The 27,600-nt window shown below is 33.1% G+C and overlaps 1 protein-coding gene across 1 annotated transcript in view; it reads left to right on the plus strand.

The window, feature by feature from the left end:
* The window catches only part of CFTR (CF transmembrane conductance regulator), a gene marked incomplete at its 5' end in the record, with an annotated part of 147,980 nt that overhangs the window by 86,515 nt on the left and 33,865 nt on the right, over positions 1-27,600 (plus strand). The window contains 6 exons of the mRNA XM_049778966.1: positions 4,327-4,364; positions 4,818-5,068; positions 9,116-9,195; positions 14,765-14,915; positions 16,294-16,521; positions 18,985-19,085. Of these exons, the coding sequence (XP_049634923.1) occupies positions 4,327-4,364; positions 4,818-5,068; positions 9,116-9,195; positions 14,765-14,915; positions 16,294-16,521; positions 18,985-19,085 (849 nt within the window). The remainder of the gene's footprint in view (positions 1-4,326; positions 4,365-4,817; positions 5,069-9,115; positions 9,196-14,764; positions 14,916-16,293; positions 16,522-18,984; positions 19,086-27,600) is intronic.

Genomic DNA, 27,600 nt, shown 5'->3' on the forward strand with positions numbered 1-27,600 from the left:
GAATATATTCTTGCTCTACATAGTACTGGATTTACTTGTCATAGCAATTAGGCAAGAAAAAGATGTCAAGAGCATCCAGATAAAAAAGGAAGAAATAAAGCTCTTACTGTTTGCAGATGACATGCTACTATATTTAGAAAACCCCAAAACTACCAAAGAGCTTCTAGAAACAATAGATTCATATAGCGAAGTAGCAGGTTACAAAATTAACATGCAAAAATCAAGGGCCTTTTTTATACACAAATAATGATAGAGAAGAAATGGATGGATATTTAAAAAACAATTCCATTCACATTAGTGCCACAGAAACTTAAATAAATTGGAGTCAATTTAACTAAAGAGGTGAAGGACCTATACAAAGAAAACTACAAAACACTGCTTTAAGAAATATTCTGGCTCTACTAAAATGGTGTGACTAGTTCTAAGTCACATCTTATATAGCATGCTGCTATAGTTTTTTTCCAAATACATGATCAGTTTCTGTATCCAATATCTCTTAAGTTAATTACTAATTCACTTAGAAAATAAGTCTTTCAAATATAGGCACTTGGCTTCTTTGTATATCATAGTTTATACTATGAGACATAACTTCTACTCATTATAATTATCCCTACATAAAAAATTTAAATAATCTCAATTCTGTTATAGTTTCTAAATATTATTTTCTTTTTTAAAAACTTAGCACCTTCTGTAAAGTATCATATTATTATGTATTTATGGGCCTTCCCTTAGAGAATATTGTCATCAGATTTCTTATATGTAACTTTATGTATAATAACTGTTTCATATACATATAGAAGTTATGATGTATAAACTGTCCATACAGGTCACTACTTATGAATTAAATTAGCGTATCAAAATCAAATTTAAAATTGATTTACTAACACATTATCTACATTTCAAGTGATTAAAGGTCATCCATAATATATAGCAATGATATTTAATAGTTAAAAATATTTCTATTACTGTGAACTTTTATTGGACAGAGATGGTCTAGATCAGTTATAGCTAACCTTTTTGAGCCCGAGTGCCCAAACTACCACATAAAACCAAAGAATTTCCTCAAAGTGCCAGCATGTCCTCCCAATGGCCAGTCCGACCCTGTTGCCATGTGAGCTGCAAAGCAGACACCGGCACACTCGCCTCCCGCCCCGTAGCATATCTTAAATGTGAACTTCCTGCATGCCAGCTGCAAGGCCTTTGAGTTCCACAGCTGGCACGCCTACTATATAGGTTCACCATCGCTGGTCTAGATCATACTGATTTCCATAGGATAGTCCATTCATTATCATTCATGTTTAAAATAGTGAAAAATATTAAAATAAGTATTCTTTCGCTTTTTCTTTTTAATTACCCACTATGATGTTATAAACTGCCTGAACTATATAACTTCAAAATAATTTGGACATGTGATGCTAGAATGTGTTTACTCAGTTGTTTCTGTATGCTCCAAATATTTTTGTTTAATATTTTATTTCAGACATTAGAATTTTTTTCTAGTTAGTATAAGCAGTTCGAATGAGGGGGTTCCATTGCTTTTATGCATAGCTGGACTCTTTTTTTTAAATAAGAAATAGTGAATAATTATATTACACTGACCAGTTTTTGTAAGCTGCTTTGATTGTTTTTCACTTATATTACAAATGTATCAACACAATATTTTTATTCAATGGAATAAAGTAAAATATAATATCAAATCAAAATAGAACAAAGTAAAAAAATGTAGATATCAAAGAAACTACAGAAACCACATTTCTGAATTAAAAGTGTTTTCCTTAGTTTTGGCCCAGAACATTTGTCCCTTTGCACTTTGAGAAAGGCTGAGATACTTTAATACCAATAATATACAGTTTAATTTTAATGTATTTTATTCATAAACAATTCTTATAGCTAAATTTTTAATCGATTTTAATAAATACAATTTTATCTTCTCAATCACTGGTCTCAAAGTCTCATAAATATTGCTCAATAGGTGACATCACTAATATCAAAGAATCAGGTAAATAACTTACCACCAGAGATTATTAGTACATTTGTAAGAAATTTTTTATAATTTAAAATATTTAACGATACTCTTAGTTCTTTATTTTTTACTTCATTTAAAGAAAATGCATCACATAATTGACATAGATGACCAAGATGCATTACTTCCAGATAAGTGAGAGAAAATTTATTTACAAAGAATAGAAAGAAAAATAGTAAAGAAAGAACTGAAGAAAGAAAATTAAAAAAATAAGTACAGTGATAAGTAAATTTTTTGTTTGTTTTTCTTTTTTTTCTTTTTCTCTCTTTTATATATACAATATTGGGGATATGGATAAAGGTCAGAGACAGAGAGGAAGAGAGAGAGAAAGAGAGAGAGAAAGAGAGAGAGAGAAAGAGAGAGAGAAAGAGAGAGAGAGAGAGAGAGAGTGAGAGAGAGAGAGAGAGAGACCAGTGACAAGCAAATTTGCCATAATTATTTTATCTCAAATTAGGTCATTAGGAAAGACATTTGTTTCTATATAAGTGAGAGCAAAGTTTTAAAAATACTAGAAATTAAAAAAAGAAAGTGAGGGCCCGGAGAGATAGCACAGCGGCGTTTGCCTTGCAAGCAGCCGATCCAGGACCAAAGGTGGTTGGTTCGAATCCCGGTGTCCCATATGGTCCCCCGTGCCTGCCAGGAGCTATTTCTGAGCAGACAGCCAGGAATAACCCCTGAGCACTGTCGGGTGTGGCCCAAACAAAAAAAAAAAAAAAAAAAAGAAAGAAAGAAAGAAAAGGAAGAGAAGTAAAAAAATTTTAAAAAGAAAGAAAATAGGGGCCGGGCGGTGGCGCTAAAGGTAAGGTGCCTGCCTTGCGTGCGCTAGCCTTGGACGGACCGTGGTTCGATCCCCCGGCGTCCCATATGGTCCCCCAAGCCAGGAGCAACTTCTGAGCACATAGCCAGGAGTAACCCCTGAGCGTTACCGGGTGTGGCCCCCCCAAAAAAAAAGAAAAAGAAAAGAAAAAAAAAAAAAGGAAAGAAAATAAAGCAAATTTGTGAAAATTATTGTCTCCAATGAAGTCATTCAGATAATGGCGGAAAGTTTAATAAGCTCCTGTTGTTAGCTGTAAGTTCTGTTATTTCATTTGTTTCCAAAGATTGAGTGACCTCAGCTACACATTGGCGTCTAAATTGGTGTATTCCTGTAGGGAACAGCATCAAATTAATGAAGTTGTCCAGGAATTCAAAGCACTATTACTGATACTGTGGCTTTTGTGAGGCATGTTCTCAGCTGCCAGGCCTCTGGAAGAAGGTTGTAGAGGGAGTGTCCACACTTTTTTTTTTTAATTTTTATTTTGACTATATTGGCTTACATATCTTTCACAGTCGTATTTTAGCTACATATTATCATTGAATCGGGAATTTCCATCACCAAATTTGTTCTCCCTTCACCCCCATTCCCTTCCTGCAACCAATATCCCCTACCCCACCCTCACACCCCTCCCCCCCGGGCTGCTAGAGTAAGTGGTCCCTCTATGTCTAGCTTACTACTAGTGATCATATATCTGTTTGGCCCTTGTACCCTTCCTTGTTTCCTCCTCTATTTGAGAGGCCGAGCTAGATAGTTCGAGTTATGTGGTTTTGTTTGAAGGCAAGAAAAGCAATAGAATGGGGTAAAAAATCAAATAAGCTGAAAATGGGTGGAGTCCTTCTAGAGGCTTTCAACCTCAGTTTGAGAGAGGACAGGAAAAAAACCCAACAAAACCCTGGTGATATAAACTCAAATACCAGCATTCCTGAAATTTAGTCAGATTGGTATCTCTGAAGAGAATTGAAGAGGAGTGGTGAGGCAGGGCCACAGACAAAGTGATGATTATGGTTGATGGATGTGGCAGGCTAGGCTTCAGTCGGTTGGGGCTTGTCCTGTCCTCTCCTGAGATTGCCAGCTTTTTGCTTCATGGCTGGTGTACCCATGATTTTTCAAGGCTTGATTTACATCTTTTAGGAGAAAAGAATGAGTCTATGAACTGACCTGGTGCAAGCATGGCAACTGGGTTTTTTTTTTTCCTATATCCTTAGTTCTTCTATGAAAATAAATGGATAGATGCAGTTAAATAGAGATCACTTTCTTCCAGGACTAATTGAGAAATGATAAGGTCTTTCATTCAGTGAAATATGAATTCCACTAGTTTTTTATGTTCTCACCAAAATAGTAGTCCCTACAATAATTATTACAGTTGAAGAAAAGCAAAACAAAGAAAAATAAAAATTGGTGTATCTGTGTATTGACAGTGGTAGAATTATTTGGGAGAGTAGGTAAGATATTGAGAAAAGATCATCTCTTTGTTGTTCTATTTCAGGTTGCTTTGTCTCTGGTGGTGCTGTGGATACTTGAAAAGTGAGTATCCTAAGTCCTGTTGTGAGTTTTATTTTGTTGTATTGATTGTCTGAGTCTTACTAAGCATCGTAATATCCATTGTACTTCAGTTCCCCACAGTAGTATGATAGAGGAAAGTCAAATTCTTTTAAATTATGAGCATTATGTTTCCTATAGCCTTGTCAATGTCTAGAGAACTAAATGTATTTTGTTTCCCTATAATGTGATAGTATTTAAAACAATATTATACACTTAGTAATCTCAAAATTTAATAAAGGTACACTTGTTCTGTTTTAATGGTACCAAAATCTAATTCATTGCAATACTGAGTGTTGTGGTGAAAGATACAAACTCAGGTGATAAAATGGACAGTGTTCTTGAAGACTCAGATTCAGATTTGCTTCCACATACTGTACTGCGATTTCAACAGGAAAGTTCCATTACAGAATAACTGTTTTCCTTTTTGCTTTCTAGACAACCTGAATTAGGCAAAGAGAATGGAACTGAGCTTGCAAATAGCACCTATGGAGTTATCGTCACCAACACCAGCTCATTTTATTTTTTTTACATTTATGTGGGAGTTGCTGACACTTTGCTTGCTCTGGGAATTTTCAGAGGTTTGCCTCTGGTACACACTCTGATCACAGTGTCGAAAATTTTACACCACAAAATGCTGCATTCTATTCTTCATGCACCTATGTCAACCCTCAACACACTGAAAGCAGGTACTGACTACATACTGACTACAAATAACAGAAGTAGGTCAGCTGATTTGCTGGTAGTTGTAGTGACTTTTTGCCTATTGTCTTTTGTTGAATCTCCTCTAAACTGATCCGTGTGTTTCTTAGTTAATTGTATATTATAACTTACGCTATTTTTTTTATCAGTTAATTAGAGTAATTGGTTTCTTAGAATGTAATGCTGATGGAATTGTAGCTGAAGCTGGCTGTTCTGGCTCAGTTTTACTTCTCTCTTCAAATATTTGTTCTAGTTCCTTACCAGGCAATTTTCACCCATGTGTAGTCTTATTTAGAAAAGAAGGTTCCAGGTGATTAAGGAAAACATGAAATTATATTACTGATAAAGCCTATTCGTAGACTAGAATAATTTGGTGTCATATAATTTTACTAACATGATTATATATGTTTATTCTAGATACTTTTGTTTGTTTTTTTGGAGGGCAGGGGTACCCCAAATTTATTAAAACTTTTTCTTGATGTGAAACTGGAGAGTATAAATTTTAATAAATGGTGAATAAAGAATAGGCATCTAAAATATAGAGTGAGTATAATTAATATAAATATTGTATAACTGAATTTTCTAAAAGTAAAAGTTGAAATTCTCACTAAAAAGGGTAAATATGACAGATGATGGATGTGTTTACTCACTGAAAATAATATATTATAATATTTATCTAATATTATTATATAATTTACTTTAAATGCATGTAACTTTATTTGCTAATTATACACAACAAAAAATGTCACAGAAAGTGTCAGTAGAGAAATAAAAAGACAAAAGACTTATGACAGGTTAAAATATGCTTTGAAAGTAATCAGTAACATTAGACAGATTCCCATTTAAAGATTCCAAGGTCAATAACGTTCTGCCTACCCCTGTTCCCTTTTTTTTTTTTTTTGGTTTTGGGGCCCCACCCTGTGACACTCCTAGCTATGTGCTCAGAAATCACTCCTGGCTCGGGGGACCATATGGGATGCTGGGGATGGAACTGAGGTCCATCCTGGGTCAGCTGCGCTAATGCCCTACTGCTGTGCTATCGCTCCCCTCATTTCTGTAGCACTTACTTAGTTTAATATTCAAGGTAGGGATGATATGAAAAGATGAATAAGTAGGTAGGCACAGAAGCACTGTAAATAAAAAAATAAAAATGAAATAAAAATTTGTATCTAAAACCTCAACATATAAGAAAGACATGCCCATCAATCTATTATTTGGCAAGAGAATTTTAGTGTCTCTATTAAGGAATATTTTCTTGAAATAAGCCTTTACTTGTTACCAAATCCTTGCTTCATTTAGATATACCCATCACTGTCCTGGAGGTTAGAGCAAAAAACAAATAAAAAAATTAATCCTAAAGATAACCTCAAATTCTTAGTCAACTAATTTCATTTTTATGGGAATATTGTGGCCTAGAGAAAGTATTTTTCTTAGATCCCAGTGTACAGGAATGGACAAGTTCAAGTAACTAGAGCAGAAACCTTGTTTAAGACTTTGCTTGATCCCCAGAAAACTTGAAACATCACCTTATCAAGTTGACTCTTCTGAGAATTGTCTCTATACCTATAAACTAGGGAAATAAATAATGTTGTTGAAGATCACAAGGATGAAACGAAACAATCTTATTAGCTCTGACATGGCCAACATGAAATTAAACCTCCCACAGTTACTTTCTCTCATGGAGTGTTGTTTTCATAAAGGATGCTCTTTCCATTCTAATTTCCACTTACATGTTTTAAGGGATTTCACTCCTTTAAGCATGATTCACAGCTTTTACAGCTGTTTTCTTCGTTTTTGGTTTGTTTGTTTTTGAGGCCACATCATGATGATCAGGGGTTACTTCTGGTTTTGTTCTTAGGATTACTCATGGAAGTGCTCAGGGGACTGTATGAGATGCCAGGGATTTTACTGGGCCAGCTATATGCAAGGCAAAACTCTACCTGCTATATTATCATTGGCCCATACAGAGTGATATTTCCAATTTTATGTTGAACTCATTACCATTCATTTCCTTTTCACATTAAACTTTCCATATTTAATCCAATTTGCTTCTGAGAAGTAAAATTGTAAGAAAATCTTATGACATCTAAATGTCCTTTTTCTGACACTCTCCTGGCTGCAATTTCTGTATATAAGAATGATTTAAAAATTACTGATTTATATTTCATCGTTGCATTTATATTCTATAATATAGTTGTCAACCAATGATTCTTCTGCTAATGTGTACATTTTAGTATCTCCCAGATATTCTCCTCTACAACTAAATATTGGGCTTGATAACTCTTAACTATTTTTTATCACTGTGCACAATTTCAAGAGATGCATAGTGCTTAACAGATGTTCAGAAAACTATAGTGGAGCAAAAGTATTACTGCATAAATAGACATAACAATATCATTTAAAATATAATAAACCTCATGCATAAATTCTTTTCACCAAAGTGAATTTTTATTTTCTAAACAGTGATAAGTTCCATATCTATTTTCTCCTATTTTTGGCTTAGTTGTATAATTGGTAAAATATATAAATATTTAATCAAATGTGCTAGAAACATATTGTTGGAGAAGAGAGATGATGATTTCCTTTAATAAATATATAAATAATTCCATGCATATAGTTTTTTCTGAAGGCTATGAGTGATACAAAATTAATCTGTCATGATCACATTTATTTCTAGAAATATTTAATCCAAAAAGAGATATGATATTTACATAAGAAACAGATTAAGACATGGATAAGATCATTGTAACACAAAAATGCTGATGAGTTATATTAAGGGTACTGTGTGTTCAGAAAGGGAAGGCATTGATTCTAGTTTTTTTTTTTTTCACACAGTAGAGCTCTTGGTCACATCCAGAAGGAGATGTAGATTTGATCGGTATAAATGAGTGGAAAAAAATTTTTAAGTAGAGGGAGCCACACTAAAAGGAGGGAAGATAGGAGAAAGTATGATATATGTAAATAGATCAATTTGGCAGAAACAATGTTTGAGTCAAGGAAACTTGTACTAGGTCTTAAGGTCAATGTATGGGAAACATTAAACATTAAACCAGGAATTCGAACTTTATCCCCTTGTTAACAGAGGGTAACATATAAGATTCCATATCACCTAGTTTGTGTAGTATTATGTTATATTTTATCTAATTATATATTTCACTTTACCCTAAACAATGAGTTTTTCAGGGCAATGAAAATAGTTTATTCACCTCTTATCTCAATACCTTGTGTTGTGTCTCATTAACAGAGATACTCAGGGGCCGGGCGGTGGCGCTAAAGGTAAGGTGCCTACCTTGCGTGCGCTAGCCTTGGACGGACCGCGGTTCGATCCCCCGGTGTCCCATATGGTCCCCCAAGCCAGGAGCAACTTCTGAGCACATAGCCAGGAGTAACCCCTGAGCGTTACCGGGTGTGGCCCAAAAAAAAAAAAAAAAAAAAAAAAAAAAAAACAGAGATACTCATGTCATTTTATTTTTTCATTGAAGGAGAAAATGATCAGATTTATAAATGTGGATCAGAAAGTTTGGAAGACAGGTAAAAGCTTATGTTATCACAGAAGAGAGTAGGAAGAATATAATAAAAGAGATCTTCATATTGGGCAGCTAGGCATGAAGCCATTTATGCAGAGTGGATTAAAAAATGTGGGAAGTCCGAGAGAGACTTTGTACTTTGGAATATAGACAAGGAAAATAACGATAGAATTGTTAATGACTTGACACTAAGTCCAATTTTTTAAGGTTGGAATATGAGTAATAGACACTTCCTGACCTTATTTATAATATGAGTACCATTTTACTTTTACATAAATCTCACAGAAATTTGTTTTTTATAAAGATTTAAAAGTAAAGTGGATGATGATAACTTGAACACACATAGAATCTTTATACAATCCTGAACATTTTTTATGATTCTATGCTTAATCTTATTTGCATTCTAAATGCTTTTGTGATTTTCCAAATTTAACATTAACATATATTGACAAATTTTTCAGGTTATGATTTTTTGAAGAATTTACCTTCTTTTATATTATATTATAGGTGGGATTCTTAATAGATTCTCCAAAGATATAGCAATTTTGGATGATCTTCTGCCTCTTACCATATTTGACTTCATTCAGGTTTGTAAAAACTTATATGAAGGATCTCTGCACTTGTCATGCTTTGAATGATTAAAAAAGAAAAATATTGTTTAATTTTTCATTTGATTAAGAGTATTTTCAGAATTTTGTTAATAAAAATCTTTAAAATAGAATTAAATTTAATGATAAGTAAGAATCATTTACCTATTCAAATCCAATATCTCTTTATAATGAAAGGCAATAATTGTCTACAAACAGGTCAATTGAGAGGACCAGCATCCTTCAAATTACCAAATACCTTTGGTGTCACAATTTAATGAAAATTCACTTACCTCCCTTCATGTTAAAATTAAGAGCCATTATTTGGTGCACTACGGTGAAAACCATCCTTATTCTGAGCACCCTCACAACGCTTAACCAGAAACTTTACCATCAAGACCTCCACTTCTCTAGAAACATAAGCAGGTTTTAGGAGTGGGGGCATTGGTGGTGTGAATATTGCACTGGTGAAGGGTAGTATTCTGTTTATGACTGAAACCAAACTACAAACATGTTTGTAATCCTGGTACATAAATAAATATGTATTAAAATAATTTTTAAATATTTCATAAAAAATAAATGTTTTCAAGCCAGTTTAGTATATAAAAAAGTCAAAAATAGCAAAGTCTATTCCTGAATGACATATTGGATGAGGTTTTCAAGGCAGCCTGGTAATGAGCTTGTGATTAGATGGAAATGGAGGTGGAGAGGAAAGGGAAGGCAGAGATGGAGATCTAGGAGATACTGCATTAGGACTCTATAAGTGACAGACTATAAGAAGTATGAGGAATTAATAATCTTGACTATTGGACCAAGTTTCAAACAGTTTCCTGGCTGAGGAAGGTAGATCTCCAGAGAACAAATTCCACCATTTCAATGATTGCCTTGGCGAGGCATTTGTAAGAGGATGTTGCCTATCTTAGGATGAGTCATTTCTCATCTCTTTTCACATCACCTTTTAGTAATATTTTGTTCAAAAGAGCTTATGCACAAAATAAGGAATACCTAGTTTACATGTACACACAACTGGCAATTGCAGGTGCAGAGAAACCGGATTGACAGTTTACCTCATCTGAAATGATTGGCACAATCAAACATATTAACCTGTTCCAAGTGAACTTTACATTTTCTATTTCCTTTGGCTGTTCTGTTTAGGGATATAATTCTGTGGTAGCTACTGAAATTCCTTAAAGCCTCACATTCATTATTAAGATAAATATTTTCTGTGTCTTCTAAGACTACCGCTCATTTGTTCCTCATTCTAGAAGGGTAAATGACTGGACTTAATATAATGTTAAATCAGATATTGGCAGGAACATGAACTTCCTGGCATGATCGCCAAAGAACTCATAAATATCATCAGTTAATTACCCCCACTCTCTAGTTTAATAGTCTACAGAGTATATTATAAGTCAGTGTAAGGCACACATTTTTTTTGGGGGGGGCATACCTGGCACAGTGCTCAGGGGCTGTCCCTGGCTTAGCACTCAAGAATTACTTCTGGTAGACTCAAGAGACCATAGGTGTTGCTGGGATCCAACCTAGGTCTGCTGCATGCCAGGAAAGTGCCTTAGCTACTGTACTATGTCTACGTGGCTCTAAGGCTCACTTTTTAAATCCTTTGAGAAAGTTAATTTTTGATACTAATTTTATAAATTATCCCTTTTTAAATATGTGTAATGGATTTTAGTTCCTTGTTCATATAACAAATATACTGTTTGCTCAATTAATGTTGAGGTTCATTATTTGTTGCTTCACAGTTGATTGGACAAAGTTCTTTAATTTTTTAATTTTATTTATAAGTGTCTTACATTAGGGAAACATGATAGAAAAATTCAAATGAGTTCACATTGAAAATTTGATCAAAATTGTTGATTTTGTTAACAATTCACCTGTAAGGGCCCTTTAAATGATGGCCTCCTCTAATTATACTTATATTTGGGTTAATTAAATCACCTGTTTACATTTTAGAAGCAGATGTACTGCATAAAGTCGATACAAATACATTTCCTTTTATAAAAACTCACTGTTAGTGAAGCAGAAATTCTGGTATTGGAATAATTTATTCATAAAACCTTATCATTAACAGTACTGTAAGTCATTGTGTTTCATATTTAAAAATAATTCTTGGTCTCTAGTTTATTTCCTAATGATTAATAATGTTCTAGAAAATTTTTTTCTGTTTGAAACATTGTTAAATAAAAATGTAAGATCCAGATCCTATTCTAAGATATCACTGATGTAAGTTTTCTATCCTGTAAAGTGTCTGAGAAAAATCTGATGCTTTTCAATTGTGTGTGCTTCAAATTGGCACATTGAAAGTAGACTACAAAACAAAACTCAACCCCAAAAAAATGGAGGAGAATTTTATTCTAGCATATTCTATCTCGGTCAATATTTCTTTTCAGAAAGCAAAATCCTACATATTTCAAAATACAAAATCTCAGATTCAAAAACTTAGCTCATTTTCATCTCTACTCTCTTTCTAATATATGATGTACATTGTCGTTTTCTTTTTTTATATGATTAACTTCTCTTCACCTATTAATCTCAAAAGTTTTTGGTACTTTCTATCATTTTGGATTTACAATTTAAGTCTTAATGTTCATTGCTTGGTTATAAAAATGTATCTTTTTTGTAAATTTGTCTGTGTAATTCTTTACCTACTTACTGCTTCAAAATGCTTCTTCATTTTTTGTTTGTTTGTTTGGTTGGTTGGTTTTCGGCCACACCTGGTGATACTCAGGAATTACTCCTGGCTCTGCAGTCAGAAATCGCTCCTGTCAGGATGGGGGACCAGCCTGGATGCTGGGACTCGAACCCAGGTCTATACTGGGTCAGCTGCAAGCAAGGCAAATGCCTTACCACTGTGCTATCTCTCCAACCCCTGCTTCTTCATTCTTAAGATCTGCTCCCATTTTACAGGCAGCTCTTCATAGAGTCAGTTTCAGGAATGTTTTGATGTGTTCTGGAGGGTAAATTTGTGCTTCTCCTTTTAAAAGCATGTATGAAAAGGGTCTTGCAGGACTTTATTTCCCCTAAAATAAATTTTGTATTTGGGTGAGAATGTATGGGGATAAAAACCAATATCTTTCCATTTGGTCTGAAGTACCTTTAATTATTTATTTTGCTATCCCCATTAGTAATCCAGTCTGATATTATATATTTCTAATATATTATTAATTAAAAATCAGGATAAATTTAGGATGCTAGTTCAATCTGTAAAGAATATGCCTGGTGGTACAAGATATTGAGTTCAGACTCTTCACCATCTCCCATATCTCATTATAATTATGTAATGGTGTCAGTGAGCACCACTGAGCCCTAATAACAAACTGACAGGCTCATAATTTAGGGACAAGTACCACTGGAAGTGACACAGCACTACTGGATATAATCTAGGGTTAAAACAGACAAAAAAACCGAATCCACTAGGACAGAATTTAAGATTTTTGAAATATTAGACTATTGACTTTATAAACCAATGCCAATAATTTTGTACATACTGCTAAATTATTAAATTCTAAGTTATTCTAGAATGACAGAAACTATTTTCCCAAAGGGTTAGATTTTCTTTGTACCCCTTCCTATTTTTTGCTTTTTAGAATCTGCTCTGGATGTTATTTTGTGAATGTATCACCTCTTACAAATATGCCCATCTATTCTCCAACTCAGTGTGATAACTTGGTCAGTTGACTTCTTCATTGAACCTGTTCTATCATGACAAAGTTACAGTTTCATTCCTGCAAATTTCATTTTTTACCATATTAGCATTTTTGTTAAAAAAAATGTCCCACCCAATGATAAAATTCAACAACAACAATTTTTTTAATTATTTGATTGATTTACAAATGAACACACCTGTCAACAGTAATGATTGTGTTTTATGAGGTAACTAAATGGTTCCCTGCTATCTGTGTAGTAGCATTGATGTTTTAGATTTACTGGGACTTACTATGATTAATGACTTACTTATATTAAATAATAGTCTCTAATTTCTTGAACTTAATTTCTTCTCTTTTTCTGAGATATGAGCTACTTCACTTAAAATAACTATAGTTTGATATCACTGATATCCCTTATGTTGTAATAATTAGGGCATTTAGAGTCTTCTCTTCATACTAGTTGCATTTATAAGGCATGAATGAAATAGTCAAGATTTTTGATGAGTATCCTTCCTGCCATAGTGAAGCTGTGTGTGAGCATTTGTTCAGTGAGGAAGGGGCTGGTAATGCAATTTGATGATTGAAGATGGAGAGGAATATTTTCTAGAAAAGTGTAACTGAGATTTGGCCATCTGACATTAAAAATAAAACTAGTATCCCACTCAAAGAAGATTTAATTATTCAGTTCCTGTCCTCATTTATGAGATTATTTTGTTTTACTATATCTTCTGGAACATACATGAAAACTGGTGGAAATATGGCTCATAAGTTTGTGGAGTAAGCTGGCTCATCCACACTTGGACATTATCATTAGTTTTTTAAAAAATTAAATTTATTATATTAAAGGTCAGAGAAATAGTACAGCCAGTCTGGCACTTGTCTTGCATGCTCCTGATCTGGGTTTGATTCCCAGCACCACATATGGTCCCCCCTATTCCACCAGGAGTGATCCCTGAGTGCAGAGACAGGAATAAGCTCTGAGCATGTCCAATTGTGGCCAAAAATAAAAAATAAAAAAAATAAAGCCAAAATTTAGTATTTTAATCCTCACTACTGATGGGTGCTTTTTATGTTGTGCAAATGGGCTCATGTAGAACAACTGTTAGTAAATATTTTTCTCTTTAAATGCTTGAACTAGAGTCATGTAGAAATAAATGATTTATTCCCTTAATATCACTCTGAGGAACATCTAACAGGTATATGATTGGCTTGTTTCTGTTATTTTTTAAACAGAACTCCATCTCTTGGGTGAATAAGATAGGTCTGACTGACACATAATTTTCAGAATGTGGGATAGAGTAAATTCTCCAGCTTTAAAATGAGTTACCCCTCCTAATTATTTGTGAACCTCTAGAATATGTACCAGTTATTTTAAGAAGAAAAAGAATATGAGTGTATTTATTCTTCATTCTTTAGGGTTATAGAAGTTTAGTAGCTTTATTCAGCAACCAAGAATACACTAAAATTGTACCATCGCTTTATTTTAAATATTAGAAAAGAAATGTCTAATTTTTAGGAATCACTTACATTTTAAAATTTTACATTCATACATACAAAATTATCTCAGAAGAAAATTTCATGTGAAAATAAGAGCAAACAAGAAAATAACTCATATTTTAAAGCATGTTACATTTAAACAAAAATTTTAAGTATATTATATAGCATGTGAAAGTGTAAAGGATATGAGATTATTCTGAAATTCAAGATCAGCAATATTTTGTGAACAATTTAAATACAGTTTGGGATATTTCTAGGGCTTAAGAAAATGTATTTTGAGGTGGCTGACTTCACTGTATGAACATATATTTCCCTTATTAAGAATGGCAACCAGGTGGAAGAAATCACTTAGAAATGCGTTGCTGACCCATAGCCACTCACCAACATGCTTTCTTTGATCCCTACAGTTGGTTTTAATTGTGATCGGCGCTGTGACAGTGGTCTCGATTTTACAACCTTACATCTTCCTAGCAACAGTGCCAGTGATAGTTGCTTTTATATTATTGAGAGCCTACTTCCTCCACACCTCACAACAGCTTAAGCAACTAGAGTCCGAAGGTATGACACATCTGAAAAATTTGTTATTTTGAAATATTAATCTTCTATTCCAGTACATTTTTTCCTGCTCTTAAACTCTTGTGTTATACAGCAATGATTAAAAAAAAGCAATATGCCTATAAAAGGAAATTACATTATAAAGCACATGTAGTTTTTCATCAGACTCCTCTAAGGTTTTAAAACAAGTGTTGGCTGGCCTATAGAGTATTTTTCCTTGAAAAATGTCTTTGTTTTGTTTTATTTTACTTGGGGGCCCACATCTGACTGTGCTCAGTGCTTACTCATGGCTCTATGATGAAGGATCCATTCTGGCAGTGCTTAAGGAAGCAGTAAGAGTTGCAACCACTCAAATGTGGTTGGCTGCGTGCAACACAGATCCCTTAATCCACTCTATTAACTGTAGTCCAGGGCATTCTTAATCCATAAAAATTAAGTTATAATGATAAAAAATTAAACTAAAAATGATATAAAATGATAAAAAAAATTATAGAAGGTTGACCTGGTTACCCAAATAATGCAGCACAAAACCCTTTCCTTTGATTTGTCTTCAAACACCCTTTCTTTTTCTCCATGGGATCTTTTTTTTTTAATATAATTTTTATTTTGATCATAGTGGCTTACATATTGTTGACAATAATATTTTAGGTACATATTTACATAAAATCAGGGGGGGATTCCCATCACCGGTTTGTTTTCCCTACTCCTCCATTTTTGTCCTACCTTCCATATCCTCTTCCCTCACCCCCAGGGCTGCTAGAATATGTGGTCCCCTCTGTACCTATCCTATTACTTCGTAGTCTTACACCTGTTTGGTCCTGATGCCTCCTTTATTTCCCCCTCTAATTGGGGGGCAGGACTAGCTAGTTCAAGTTACGTGGTTTTGTTTGAAGGAGATCCATGGGATCTTTTATGTGCCCCCAAATATTTTGTGTGCCCAAAAATATTTCTTGAGCTGTTTACATTTTTTTAGTTTCTGTCTTAAAAGAGGACATATCTAGGGTTTCAATTTTTATATTTCTTCATTGAACATTGTGAATCAACTAAGTCACAAAGTTAATTGAGGAACTTGTCTAAAAAATAAAACCTTTTCTCAGCAGGGATTAATGCTGGATTAGCCAGAAAAACAATGTCCAGTGTTAGCCAAGAGATATTATAAAAATGTCAATGCTTTTTTTAGTAAGTTCTTCTTTGGGACAGTCAAGTAAAATAAAATTGCTTTGATTTAAAATACGGCAAAGAATGAAAAAAAAATCCCTCCAGCCAATGGCCTTTGCTATATGATTATTATTTTAAGCTCATTGTTTGAGGTCTGTGGTAGTAATATTTTGCACTATGTATTTACATGACTTACATTGTTTCTGTGGGAATTTCTCCGCAGGCAGGAGTCCAATTTTCACTCATCTTGTTACAAGCTTAAAAGGACTGTGGACACTTCGTGCTTTTGGGAGACAGCCTTACTTTGAAACTCTGTTCCATAAGGCTCTGAATTTACATACTGCCAACTGGTTTTTATACCTATCAACCCTACGCTGGTTCCAAATGAGGATAGAAATTATTTTTGTCCTCTTCTTTATTATCGTTACCTTCATTTCCATTTTAACAACAGGTACTATGAACTCACTGATTATTTAGTTAAGTAATTAATTTAAAAGTTTGTCAGCATGTTACATTCTTACAAGATAAAACTTTTGGATTAGAAATTTCAGGCAGATTTACTGGATCTTTTGAATGAAAATGAATGGTTTATTGTTGAACAATGTATATTTTTGATATCTGTTAGTTATTATTTCTTTGAAATAGTATTAATATACATGCTGTATATTAATATACATACTCTAATATTTGAGAATCTAAAGCAGGATGTCAGATGGCAAGTTTGTGATTGGAAAAAAAATTACATCTTGACTGATTTTGGTTAAAAATATCTGACGTCAAAAATAATATATTTCTTCATTAAAGACTTCTTTCAATAAGCAGGAGTAAAAAACTTCAAATTTATTTATATATACACACATATACAACCTCTTCTCTGGTAAACTTTATTTTGACTACCTCTTGGTGAAAGCCTTTATGCTAGTAGAATTTTTGTATAACTGAAAACTGCCACAAATGTGAAATAACTTTAATCACAGGGCCATTTTTTAATATAAATATTCTGAATGTTAAGAGTTTTGGCAGAAACACATGCTTCTACTAATGGATAAAATGGAAAAAATTTGGGGCTAGAGAGATAGTACAGCAGGTATGGTACTTGCCTTGCACATGGCCAGCCTGGGTTCAATATTCTGTACCCTATACACTCCACCAAGCATTACCAGGAGTAATTCCTAAGTGGAAGACCAACAGTAATCTCTGAGCATTGCTGACTGTGGTTTTAAAACAAATAAAAGCAAATAAAAATGCACATATATGTAAATTAGCCCTTCTAATTAAAAACGTTGAAATACTTAGCAAAAAAATTTCAAGAATGTTCTATATGTGATAGTGGATGCAGATTCCCAGCAAATACCAAATCTGAACATTTTTTTGCTTATAAGAACAGAATAATATACAAATGGAGGCTCAGTGAGATGCTTCCATTTATTCTAATTGCCACAAAGTGACATCTCAATTCTTTATATGATTAATTTTTAAATTTATTTTTGGACCTTGCATCTTTGGAAGACTTTAACTGTTGCCAAAGTTTTCAGATCCTTCCTCTCATGTTCAGTTATCTGACCCCTTACAGGTCATGCCTCATAGTTAAGAATAGGGTCTAGAAGTAGAAGATGACACTCCAACAGCAGCCCCCTTTTCACCTTTTTTGTTTTGGTTTGGTTTGGTTTGATTTTTGGTCCACATCTGACAGTGCTCTGGGCTTACTCCTGACTCTACACTCAGGCACATTTTTGGCAGGGTAGGGGTTTAAATGGGGACTGGAGATCAAACCTGGGTTTCCTGTATTCAAGGCAAGTGCCCTATCTGCTGTACTCTCTCTGTATCCCCTCTTTACTGTTTGAGGCCATAGGCTGCTCTGTGTTGATAATCTATGATTACTTCATTATTTCTCTTTCTATAGACATGATTTCCTACTATCTTGGACTTTATCATAGTGACTTTATGTACACTGCATTCTTGCAGACTCTGGTAGCAGAGCTTGGTCAGTTACAAAGTTCTATGAAAGAGAAAAGAGAGATGCATTTTGACTCAAGGATTGCTACCTACAGTACACACAACTGCTTTAAAGATGGAAAATTCCTGTAATTTTAGTTTTTTTTCAGTTGAGGCAATGGGGAATGACTCTCCAAAAGCACTCTTGATAAGCAGTTGTCCTCAGCAGAACATCCAAACTATTAAAAATAATTTTTCTTAAGGTTAAAGAAATTTTGGAGGCAAAAAATTTTAATTAATAAAAAATGTTTCTTCCACTTTCAACATCATATAATAATTTCACCATGCATTATTGATCCAAGCCCACCTACTAAATGCTTAATAACCCAAATTTATAATAGCTTAAGTTAACATCATTCTACTATATAATTTGTTGTTATAAATAATGGATATTTATAAATTATAATGAAAAACATTCATTCTAATAAAAACCTTAGATCTACTTTTTATTGCATGACAAGTAAATTTTTGTAAACCTAAAAATTTATATATTTACACACTAAATAGCAGGCCCACACATTCTGACTTCTTCATGAAACTCTAAGTTCACTTTCTTCCCAAGGCATTTGATTAGCAGAGAAAGTTCTGTTGCAAAGGCACACAACTCATCTGTCAATGACTACAGCTCAGTACACCTTTTCCTTATTTCAATTTGCAAGTAAAAAGTCCTGTCAGAATACAGCCCAATACCAATAACACCTTCAATATAAAAAATGTTTTAAAAGAAGGCCACCTCTTTTAAAATATTTTGTCATTCTTATTTTAAACATCAGTCGAACACTTATACGTGAAGGGCATTATTTCTAGTGCTAATAATGTTGGTGAACTGATAAGGAAATGTTTTAAAATGTCACAAAATTGAAATAAAATGAAGTGGTTCATAAACATTTTTAATGCTTCTCACCCAACCCATCTATAGGTGAAGGAGAAGCAAGCATTGGAATTATTCTAACTTTAGCCATGAATATTATGAATACATTGCAGTGGGCTGTAAATTCCAGCATAGATGTGGATAGCTTGGTAAGTACTGATTATTTTGTTTAACTTTAATTTAATAAATAGACAAACCAAAAAATATGGATAATAATATAGGTACAATTTCTTTTTGTGTATATATACATATATATTCTTTTTGTGTATATATATATATACATATATATACACACATATATTCTTTCAATAAAAAATAACCATCAAGATCAAGTGCACTGTCTTCTTTGAACAGTTTTTTTAGGGCAAATTGTTTTTCCAGGTGCAAATCTACTAGTTTGTGCCAAATATTTCTCTAATCGGTTCTGTCAATTTATACTCCAATTGAAAGATTGTAAGGATGACCTCTAACTTCAGCAATATTTAATATAATCAACTCTCTTGATTTTGGTAATGCAATGTCAGAAAAGTGGAAAAGGGAGAGTGTAATTCATATTTACTTGACAGCTGGAATTCTCTTTAAACTACTTGATCATTTTCCAAGTGACTTTTTCTTTAGTTTAATTTGCAGAAGTTTATGATTTTTAGATAAATTTTCAATTCAATACTTTTCAAATATGATATATGTGACTTCTCTTTAGAGACTTTTTAAAATGAGAATAAACATTTAATTAACCCAAATTAATTTTTTTCTTTATATGTTTGTGTCTTTCGTGGCTTGGTTAAGAAATCTTTCCTATTTAGAGTATAAAAGAAATTTATACCACTATGTTTTATATAATAGCTTTTTTTATTTTTAAAATATACAGCCTGGCGTGGTGGCGCGCGCCTGTAGTCCCAGCTACTCGGGAGGCTGAGACCGGAGGATCTCTTGAGTCCAGGAGTTCTGGGCTGCAGTGCACTATGCCGATTGGGTGTCCGCACTAAGTTCGGCATCAATATGGTGACCCCCCCCCCCCGGGAACGGGGGACCACCAGGTTGCCTAAGGAGGGGCGAACCGACTCTGGTCGGAAATGGAGGTCAAAGCTCCCGTGCTGATCAGTAGTGGGATCGTGCCTATGAATAGCCACTGCACTCCAGCCTGGGCAACATAGCGAGATCCTGTCTCTAGAAAGAAAAAGAAAAAAAAAAAAGTATTTGGTGATAACTGCTATCTTATTCCTGAATTTTATCCTTTCTTTTCCTCCTTTTGTTTGACTGCTATTGCTACACGTTTGTATATTAGTGTGTACCAAAATTATATTTTGGTTTAGTTTTTCTTGTCTAGTTTCTCTAGAATGCAGAGTCTGTAATAATGTGACAGAACAAATACTATGTCAGAGCCACAAATCTTATAGCAACAAGCAAGATGAAAGTAAACAAGAAATAAAAGTAACATGGGAAACTTCTGTCTCTATTTTTAAAAGTAGCATATAACTTTTAATTAGATCATATAGTTTCTGGATAGCTTCATCATTGGCATCTCTCAGTAACTCTAGAGTACTGTATTTAAAATTAGTCATACATTACTGTTTTTATTATGGTCTAGAAACCAAGTAGAAAATGATCTTGTAACACAGTTTTAAAATGTGGTTAATTATTTTTACTACTTTTTGAGGCATTTCACAGCTTCCAAAAGTATGCTGTGAAATTTAATCAACTTCTGTCAGAATAAACATCATCACAAAAGCAAAAATTTTAAATAAACTTTTGTGTCTATTTTATTTACAGTATTTAATGATTAATTGCAATGTAATTTTACCTTAATATGATTAATTGGAGGGATTCTCTTAATACATTATTTTTCTGACATTAATAAAATATTTAGTGGTCCCATTTATATTCTCACATAGTTCTTATGATTTGAGGTTTTGTTCTCACACACGCTTAAAAATATTCTATTAAAAATTATTCAAATAGTAAATAAATATTGTCTTTGCATTTATTTAAGTCTACTCAAATTTACTACAATTTTTGAGTTGACACATCCAAGCATTTATAAAATAGTGATAGAATATCTTTCAGGTAATTGGAAATTTTATTTCATTTATTTAAATTTTTCAACATATAAAATGATAATTTAATAAAAACAAACAACTATGTTAATTAGGACAGGAAATATTAGGCAGGAATAAAATTCTAATAAAGTAAATAAAGTGTGATAGGTGATTAAGAAAAAAATGAAGAATGAAGAGATAGCATAGAAAGCAGTTGTGATCTGGTAGTTTTTATACATTGTTATAAGGAATCTTTAATTGATTTTGAGATAGTCATGGAGAAATAAGTTTCTATTAGATTAGCACTCTTGCAGAGCAATTATAAACTAAATTAAAATTTTTAATTAATTAAATTAAAAAACCTATAATTATCCTAAGTAAATTGGGTATACAGAAATGCATGTAGATTTTGGAAAGACGTCAAGCCATAGATGAGAAAGTGATAAGGATAGGCTTTCATTTTAGTTTTTGACATATGGACAGGATACATTCTGTACACAGAGTAGATAAAACACCAAACAAAACTAGACATATTCCTAGTCTTCAAAAATTAGACAGGGCTTTAATCAAACAGAACAATTAAAAACTAAACTAATTCAGTGATTAGAACACTAGGAAGCAAGAATGATGGGAAGATTATAATGAATTTTACCCTTGAATTGTACCTAAAGAGCTTACTGACCCCTCATTTGTCTATGCATAAATTAGAGTAACACTCCAAATGAGAGTGACAATCTGCTTTCTATCCCTAGCATCCTATATTTTGTTTTGAGCACCACAAGATTAATCGTTGGATGCAGAGCCGAATTACCCCTGAGAAATGCTAGTTGCAGCCCCAAAACCAAAACAGACTAACCACCCCCCCAAAAAAACCCTATCTCAATTAAAGAACTAAACAAAAATTTTCATTTTAATGAAGAGTCAGACTTCACAGTGAATTCAAGTTAGTTAAAAAATGAGAATAAAGAAACAGAAAACATTTTTTCAGACTAAAATAGAATTTAGAGACAGAATAAGTTACATAAAAATCTGAACATAATATATATTATATATAATACAATTCAAATTATTTAACAAAATATTATATAGGTCTCATATTTTGTACAGAAAAGAAATTGAATTTAGACCAAACTGAATTTTAACTAAATATTAAATTGAGAAAAATGGTAACAAATGTCTATTATAACAAAATTCAAGAATGGAATAAAATGTATGCTAATAAGCTTCTTTAATATGTATGATATATCATCACAGATATAAGATCTATTTAAAAGAACCAAATATAAAATTTCAGAAATAAAAATAAGAGCAGGGGCTGGCGAGGTGGTGCTAGAGGTAAGGTGTCTGCCTTGCAAGCGCTAGCCAAGGAAGGACCACTGTTCGATCCCCTGGCATCCCATATGGTCCCCTCAAGCCAGGAGCAATTTCTAAGCGCTTAGCCAGGAGTAACCCCTGAGCATCAAACGGGTGTGGCCCGAAAAAAAGAAAAAAAGAAAAAGAAAAAGAAAGAAAAGTAAGAGTATCTTAAAATAATATTCTCCATACTTAATAGCTGGAAAAAAATCAGTAAACTTAAAAATTTGTAGAATACCAAGATTATCACAATTATCTCCTCTCCCACACCTAATGCTTTTAAAGTATCTAATTACTTCCACATGGTTTTTTTCCCCCCTGTTTTGAAGCCCATTAGTATTTATTTTGAGGGTCAGTTTAAAGGAGATGTTATCCTTTAAACATCGGAAATACTCTATTTGTCTTTCAAATCTGAGTTGAAATCTAGCTGGACAGAGTATTGTTGATTAGAAGATTTTTCCCACTCAACATTTTATAACACATCATGCTATTCTTTTCTGGTCTCTTGTCTGGTCTTTTAACATTGAGAAATATGATAATAATTTTATGGAGTTCCCCAATACAGACTCTGTTTTCCTCTTTGTCATTTTTTCTTTTGTTTTGGGGCCACACCCATTGATGCTCAGGGGTTACTCCTGGCTATGCACTCAGAAATCTATCCTGGCTTGCGGAGGGCATATGGGACGGCGAGAGGTCGAATCCCAGCCAGTCCTAGGCTAGTGCTTCCAAGGCAACGCCTTACCTCTAGCACCACCGCTCTGGCCCCAAACTCCTATATTTTAAAGCATAAATTCTATTCTAAAATCTATTCAAATACGTATACTCAAAATACATATACTATGGGGCCGGGCGGTGGCGCTGGAGGTAAGGTGCCTGCCTTGCCTGCGCTAGCCTAGGACGGACCGCGGTTCGATCCCCCGGCATCCCATATGGTCCCCCAAGAAGCCAGGAGCAACTTCTGAGCACATAGCCAGGAGTAACCCCTGAGCGTCACAGGGTGTGGCCCAAAAACCAAAAAAAAAAAAAATACATATACTAAAGATGCATATTTAGAACATTAAAAGGGAACAACACTTCTATTCTGACTACTAATTTTTGTAGTTTAGGATTGCATGCTGGAAAAAATCACTCAACTACTCTACTCTACTCCTATAATTTAACAGGTCATAAATCACCCTTGAAATTTAAAATGCAATAAAATTATTATAAAATCTACTTTAATTCTCATTGGAAAAAAACCCATTAGAGAATTTTCATCTATTTCAACTGATACTACAATATTTTAATTATTGTTTCTAATTTACTTTTTAGAAATTTTTAGAAATTGTTGTTTCTAATTTACTTTTTAAGTTTTATGTTATATATATTGATTTCAATTATATTTTATGTCATTATGTAAAACAGATTAGAATTATTAATTTATTTTAATTTCATATCTCAAGTACTATATGAATTATTGACAATCTTGCTAAAGCACTCATGTGTTCCTTGCCTTTTTAAGAAGTCTAAGTCCTAATATTTTTCCTATATTTTTCCTATTGGATTGCAACAATACTATTTTTAGAACTGTAAAACTTCTCTTTCTGTTATGCTAAGATACTGAAAGCATTATGTACCTTAAATGGGAAATGAACCTCTAAATTTCTACTCCCATGAATAAAAGAATATGAAACAGGAGCTAGAAAGAATTTTTAGATAGCACAAGATTTCAAATTTAACAGTATCAAGTCATCTGGTGACTAATAAATTGCCCACGTTCTGTCTCATTATTTGAATTAGGCAGTTGACCTTTTTAGGACTGGTTTATGTGAATATATCCTGCTTCTTTAATACTACAACTATAGCAACTAAGCTTATTTTACTATGAGTTCCTAAAGGCATAAGAGAAAAACAGCCACCAAGATTAACAGGGAAAACTGCATTTTTAGGTCATATGTTTGAATTCCAGTCAATGAGACCCCCCCAAAAAATCATTAGCTTATTGTTCTTACAAGATTGATGCAATCTGAGAAGAGTTTTCTGTCAATAGAAATGCCCTCTCTTTCTCCTTTGTCCTTTTATTGCACCTGTTTATTTTGGGTTCCAGTAAAGATCAAGTGACTGATTGTATAATGACCAACAAGAAACCTGATGGTAGGAGAAAAGGGAAATCTAGCTTTTTTCATTGCTCCTGAAGCAATTCACCTGTATTTAAGACATTTTTTCTATAAGAATCTGAGAAGCAGACTCATTTCCCTTATATGTATAAGTGCATACATCCATGGGCAGATGTGCACATGCAACATCTACTTATTCCTGTAATACCAAAAATTTGTGAAAACAGAAAACAAACACAAGATCAAGTCTGTGGTATTATTTTCTACTCGTAACCTCTGATACAAAACATATTTCCAGTTAAGTATTGTATTTCTATCTGCAGAGAGACTTCATTTTATAACCGACTGTGAAATTACCACTCAGAGGACCTGTGGTCTTAATTTCCTTAAGGGAAACAAACTTTCCCATATGTAAAACTAAGAATACTAATTATTATAATAATAATAAAAATAAATAAATAAATAATAAAATAAAATAAAATAAATATATAAATATATAATATATAATATATTATATATATAATATATAATATATATTATATATAAATATATAATAAATAATAAATATATAAATATATAATAAATAAATAAAATAATAATAAAATAAAATAAAATAAAATAAAAATAAATAATAATAATAATACTAATTATTATTTTGTTTTCTATCATCTTTGACATTTTCTCCTGAACCCTTTTCTGAAAGACTGTTGGAAAGTTTGAAGAATTATTGAGTTTCATGCCTTTTTTATGTCTAGTTTTCTCTATTTTTCTCACCCAAGAATGACTAAAATAAATCAGAACTCTTCAGTCTAGCAGAACATGAAAAAACTTGATATAAAATACATTAATTCTGAGCCTTCTAAAGACAAATAAAACTTTCTTAGTCACAAGCAAGCATATTGTCTTTTAAAAGTGTTTCATTTTATTCTAATTTGCATCCAAACTTGTGAGTAAATTGGATTAGATAATATCTAGAATTCAATTTTGCCCTGATTTTCGGAATCATATGGGATTGACAAACTGCTGCTATAAAGGGACATGTAAATAATAGTAGCTTTGCAGAATACATGGTCTCTATAACAATTACACAAATCTACCTTTGCAAGATAAGACATATGAGTGTGGCTGGATTTGCCTCAGTTATATTTCTGCTGTATTTTGGTCTATGGGATAGAATTACATTTGTTTATTTTTTGGTTATCTTTCTATAACTATCAGTTATAAAATCTCTTTACAGGGTTGTGAACCCTAGGTTTTAGAAAATCCAATGATGAAGGAGAAAGAGGTTCTGTGAAATTAAAGAATCAAAACCCTCTTTTTAAGAATTGTATATTTCAATTCACTCTTGGAAAAAACTGCAAAAAATGTAAAATCAGTTAGTTTGGAATTCTTATATGCGTATTTTTTCTCTTGCTTAAACACATTTGTTACAAAGTAAGGTTGAGATAAGTTGGTGCAACTTTTTAAATCACATCATACTTTCAAAAGATCATGTTCTTATGACTCAGATTAGTAATTTAAAACATTTCTATAAAGGTAATTAGATTTATTTTTAAAGATCAGCTTGGGAGAATTTTTGGTGCATAATAAATATAATTAATGAAGCAAAAATGTAAAGCAGATGATTTTCAAGTAGAAAAACCATCTCCTTTCAACTGAAATCCAGTTTTGCAGCATTCTACACAAATTATTTCAATGTTTTTCTTTACATGAAGAATATGTTAAGTGGTTTAGTGTTTGTCATTTCATTCTGTTAGAATTATGGAACAAATGATTCTATCCAAGGGATGATGGTCACATAAGATGTTCTCGTCTGGAGCCCACAGTATTGGCCCTCCATTTCTCCTATGGTGACTCTTTTTTATGCAAGGAAGGAGAATTTTAAATCGATTTTGTCAGTCTAGTGTTGCTTTGACATTTGCCAAGTTTGAATTTTCCATCCAGCTCAATCTAGATAGACGGGTAATGCCACAGCAGGTTTTTTTTTTTTAACCTAGCATCTAAATAATGTTTAATAGGCATTTAAAATGTAGAGTGAGGACTCAGTAAGCTTTAAAGTCTTAGAGCAAACAAAAAAACAAGGCTAAAAATAGTTTGCTATGTTGCAACTTCATTTTAATCCATATCCAAACATACACAGTCAGGCTGAGGAGCAAAGGGGGGCAGTTGCAGCCTGGATTATCTGCTATGATATAGCATTGTAATTCTTGCTGCACAGATACTGCTTTCTGCAAGTGAGGTAAAACAATGAACTCATTCATAATGTACAAAGATTTACCAAGGACTGCACCATGCTAAATCCTAAATGGGAAAGCATACGATAGATAAGGAATGCCTTGAGTAAGTTCACTGCAGCAGGCATTGTTGGCTTGATATGCATTGAAGACCATAAAAAGTCTTCTGACTTGCATGGATGGTTTCAAAGGAACTAGCCTTAACTAGATTTGCCAATTCTGATTATTTAATAGTTTCCGAAATTATTACACTCTAAGTTTCACAATGCTGAATCCATTTCTGGTCACAGAAATGCATCTTTGTCTATGAAATAAAGTGTGCAAGAAATATGAATTTATTTTGGTAAGTTTATTTTCCTTGTGTTGAATTTATTTTCTGTTTGAACCCACGTTACTAAATGGAAGAAACAATCTTGGCAAATTATCAGATATTGCTGGAAGAGATCCTGAATTCTAAGTAAAGGTCAGGGGATGCCAAGACTCTGTAGGGAGGAGGCATCAGATTCCAACTTGTTCCAGATCATGCTATTTCTGAGATATCAGTGTTCATATTGAACCTAGAGGCATACTGGTCACATAGTTTCAGTCTTTGATCCTTATGTCCTGACTGTGAGTTTACTCTTGAGACACCAGAGAGTGAAAGACATTAAACAATTAAAAGTTTGGGATTATCTGATTCTCCATTGAGATATAAAGGGTAATCTGAAGTTATGTCAAGTTACTTAGCAACCATGTTCTCTCCACTTTCCCATGCTCTGCCAGGCAACAGATGTCTGTTGCATGCTTAGAGGCATGTCTGAAAATTCCCCATAGCTGGTTGCAATAGTTGCAAGGCATGACTACTTTTTAGAGAAACTGGTATATAAGAGCTTCAGTTACCTCCATTCATTAATTAGATTACAATGTGAGAAAAGCAGCTGATTCTTATTTATCATAATTTTGTCT

Source organism: Suncus etruscus, chromosome 1 (assembly GCF_024139225.1).
Source record: "Suncus etruscus isolate mSunEtr1 chromosome 1, mSunEtr1.pri.cur, whole genome shotgun sequence".
Lineage (NCBI taxonomy): Eukaryota > Metazoa > Chordata > Mammalia > Eulipotyphla > Soricidae > Suncus > Suncus etruscus.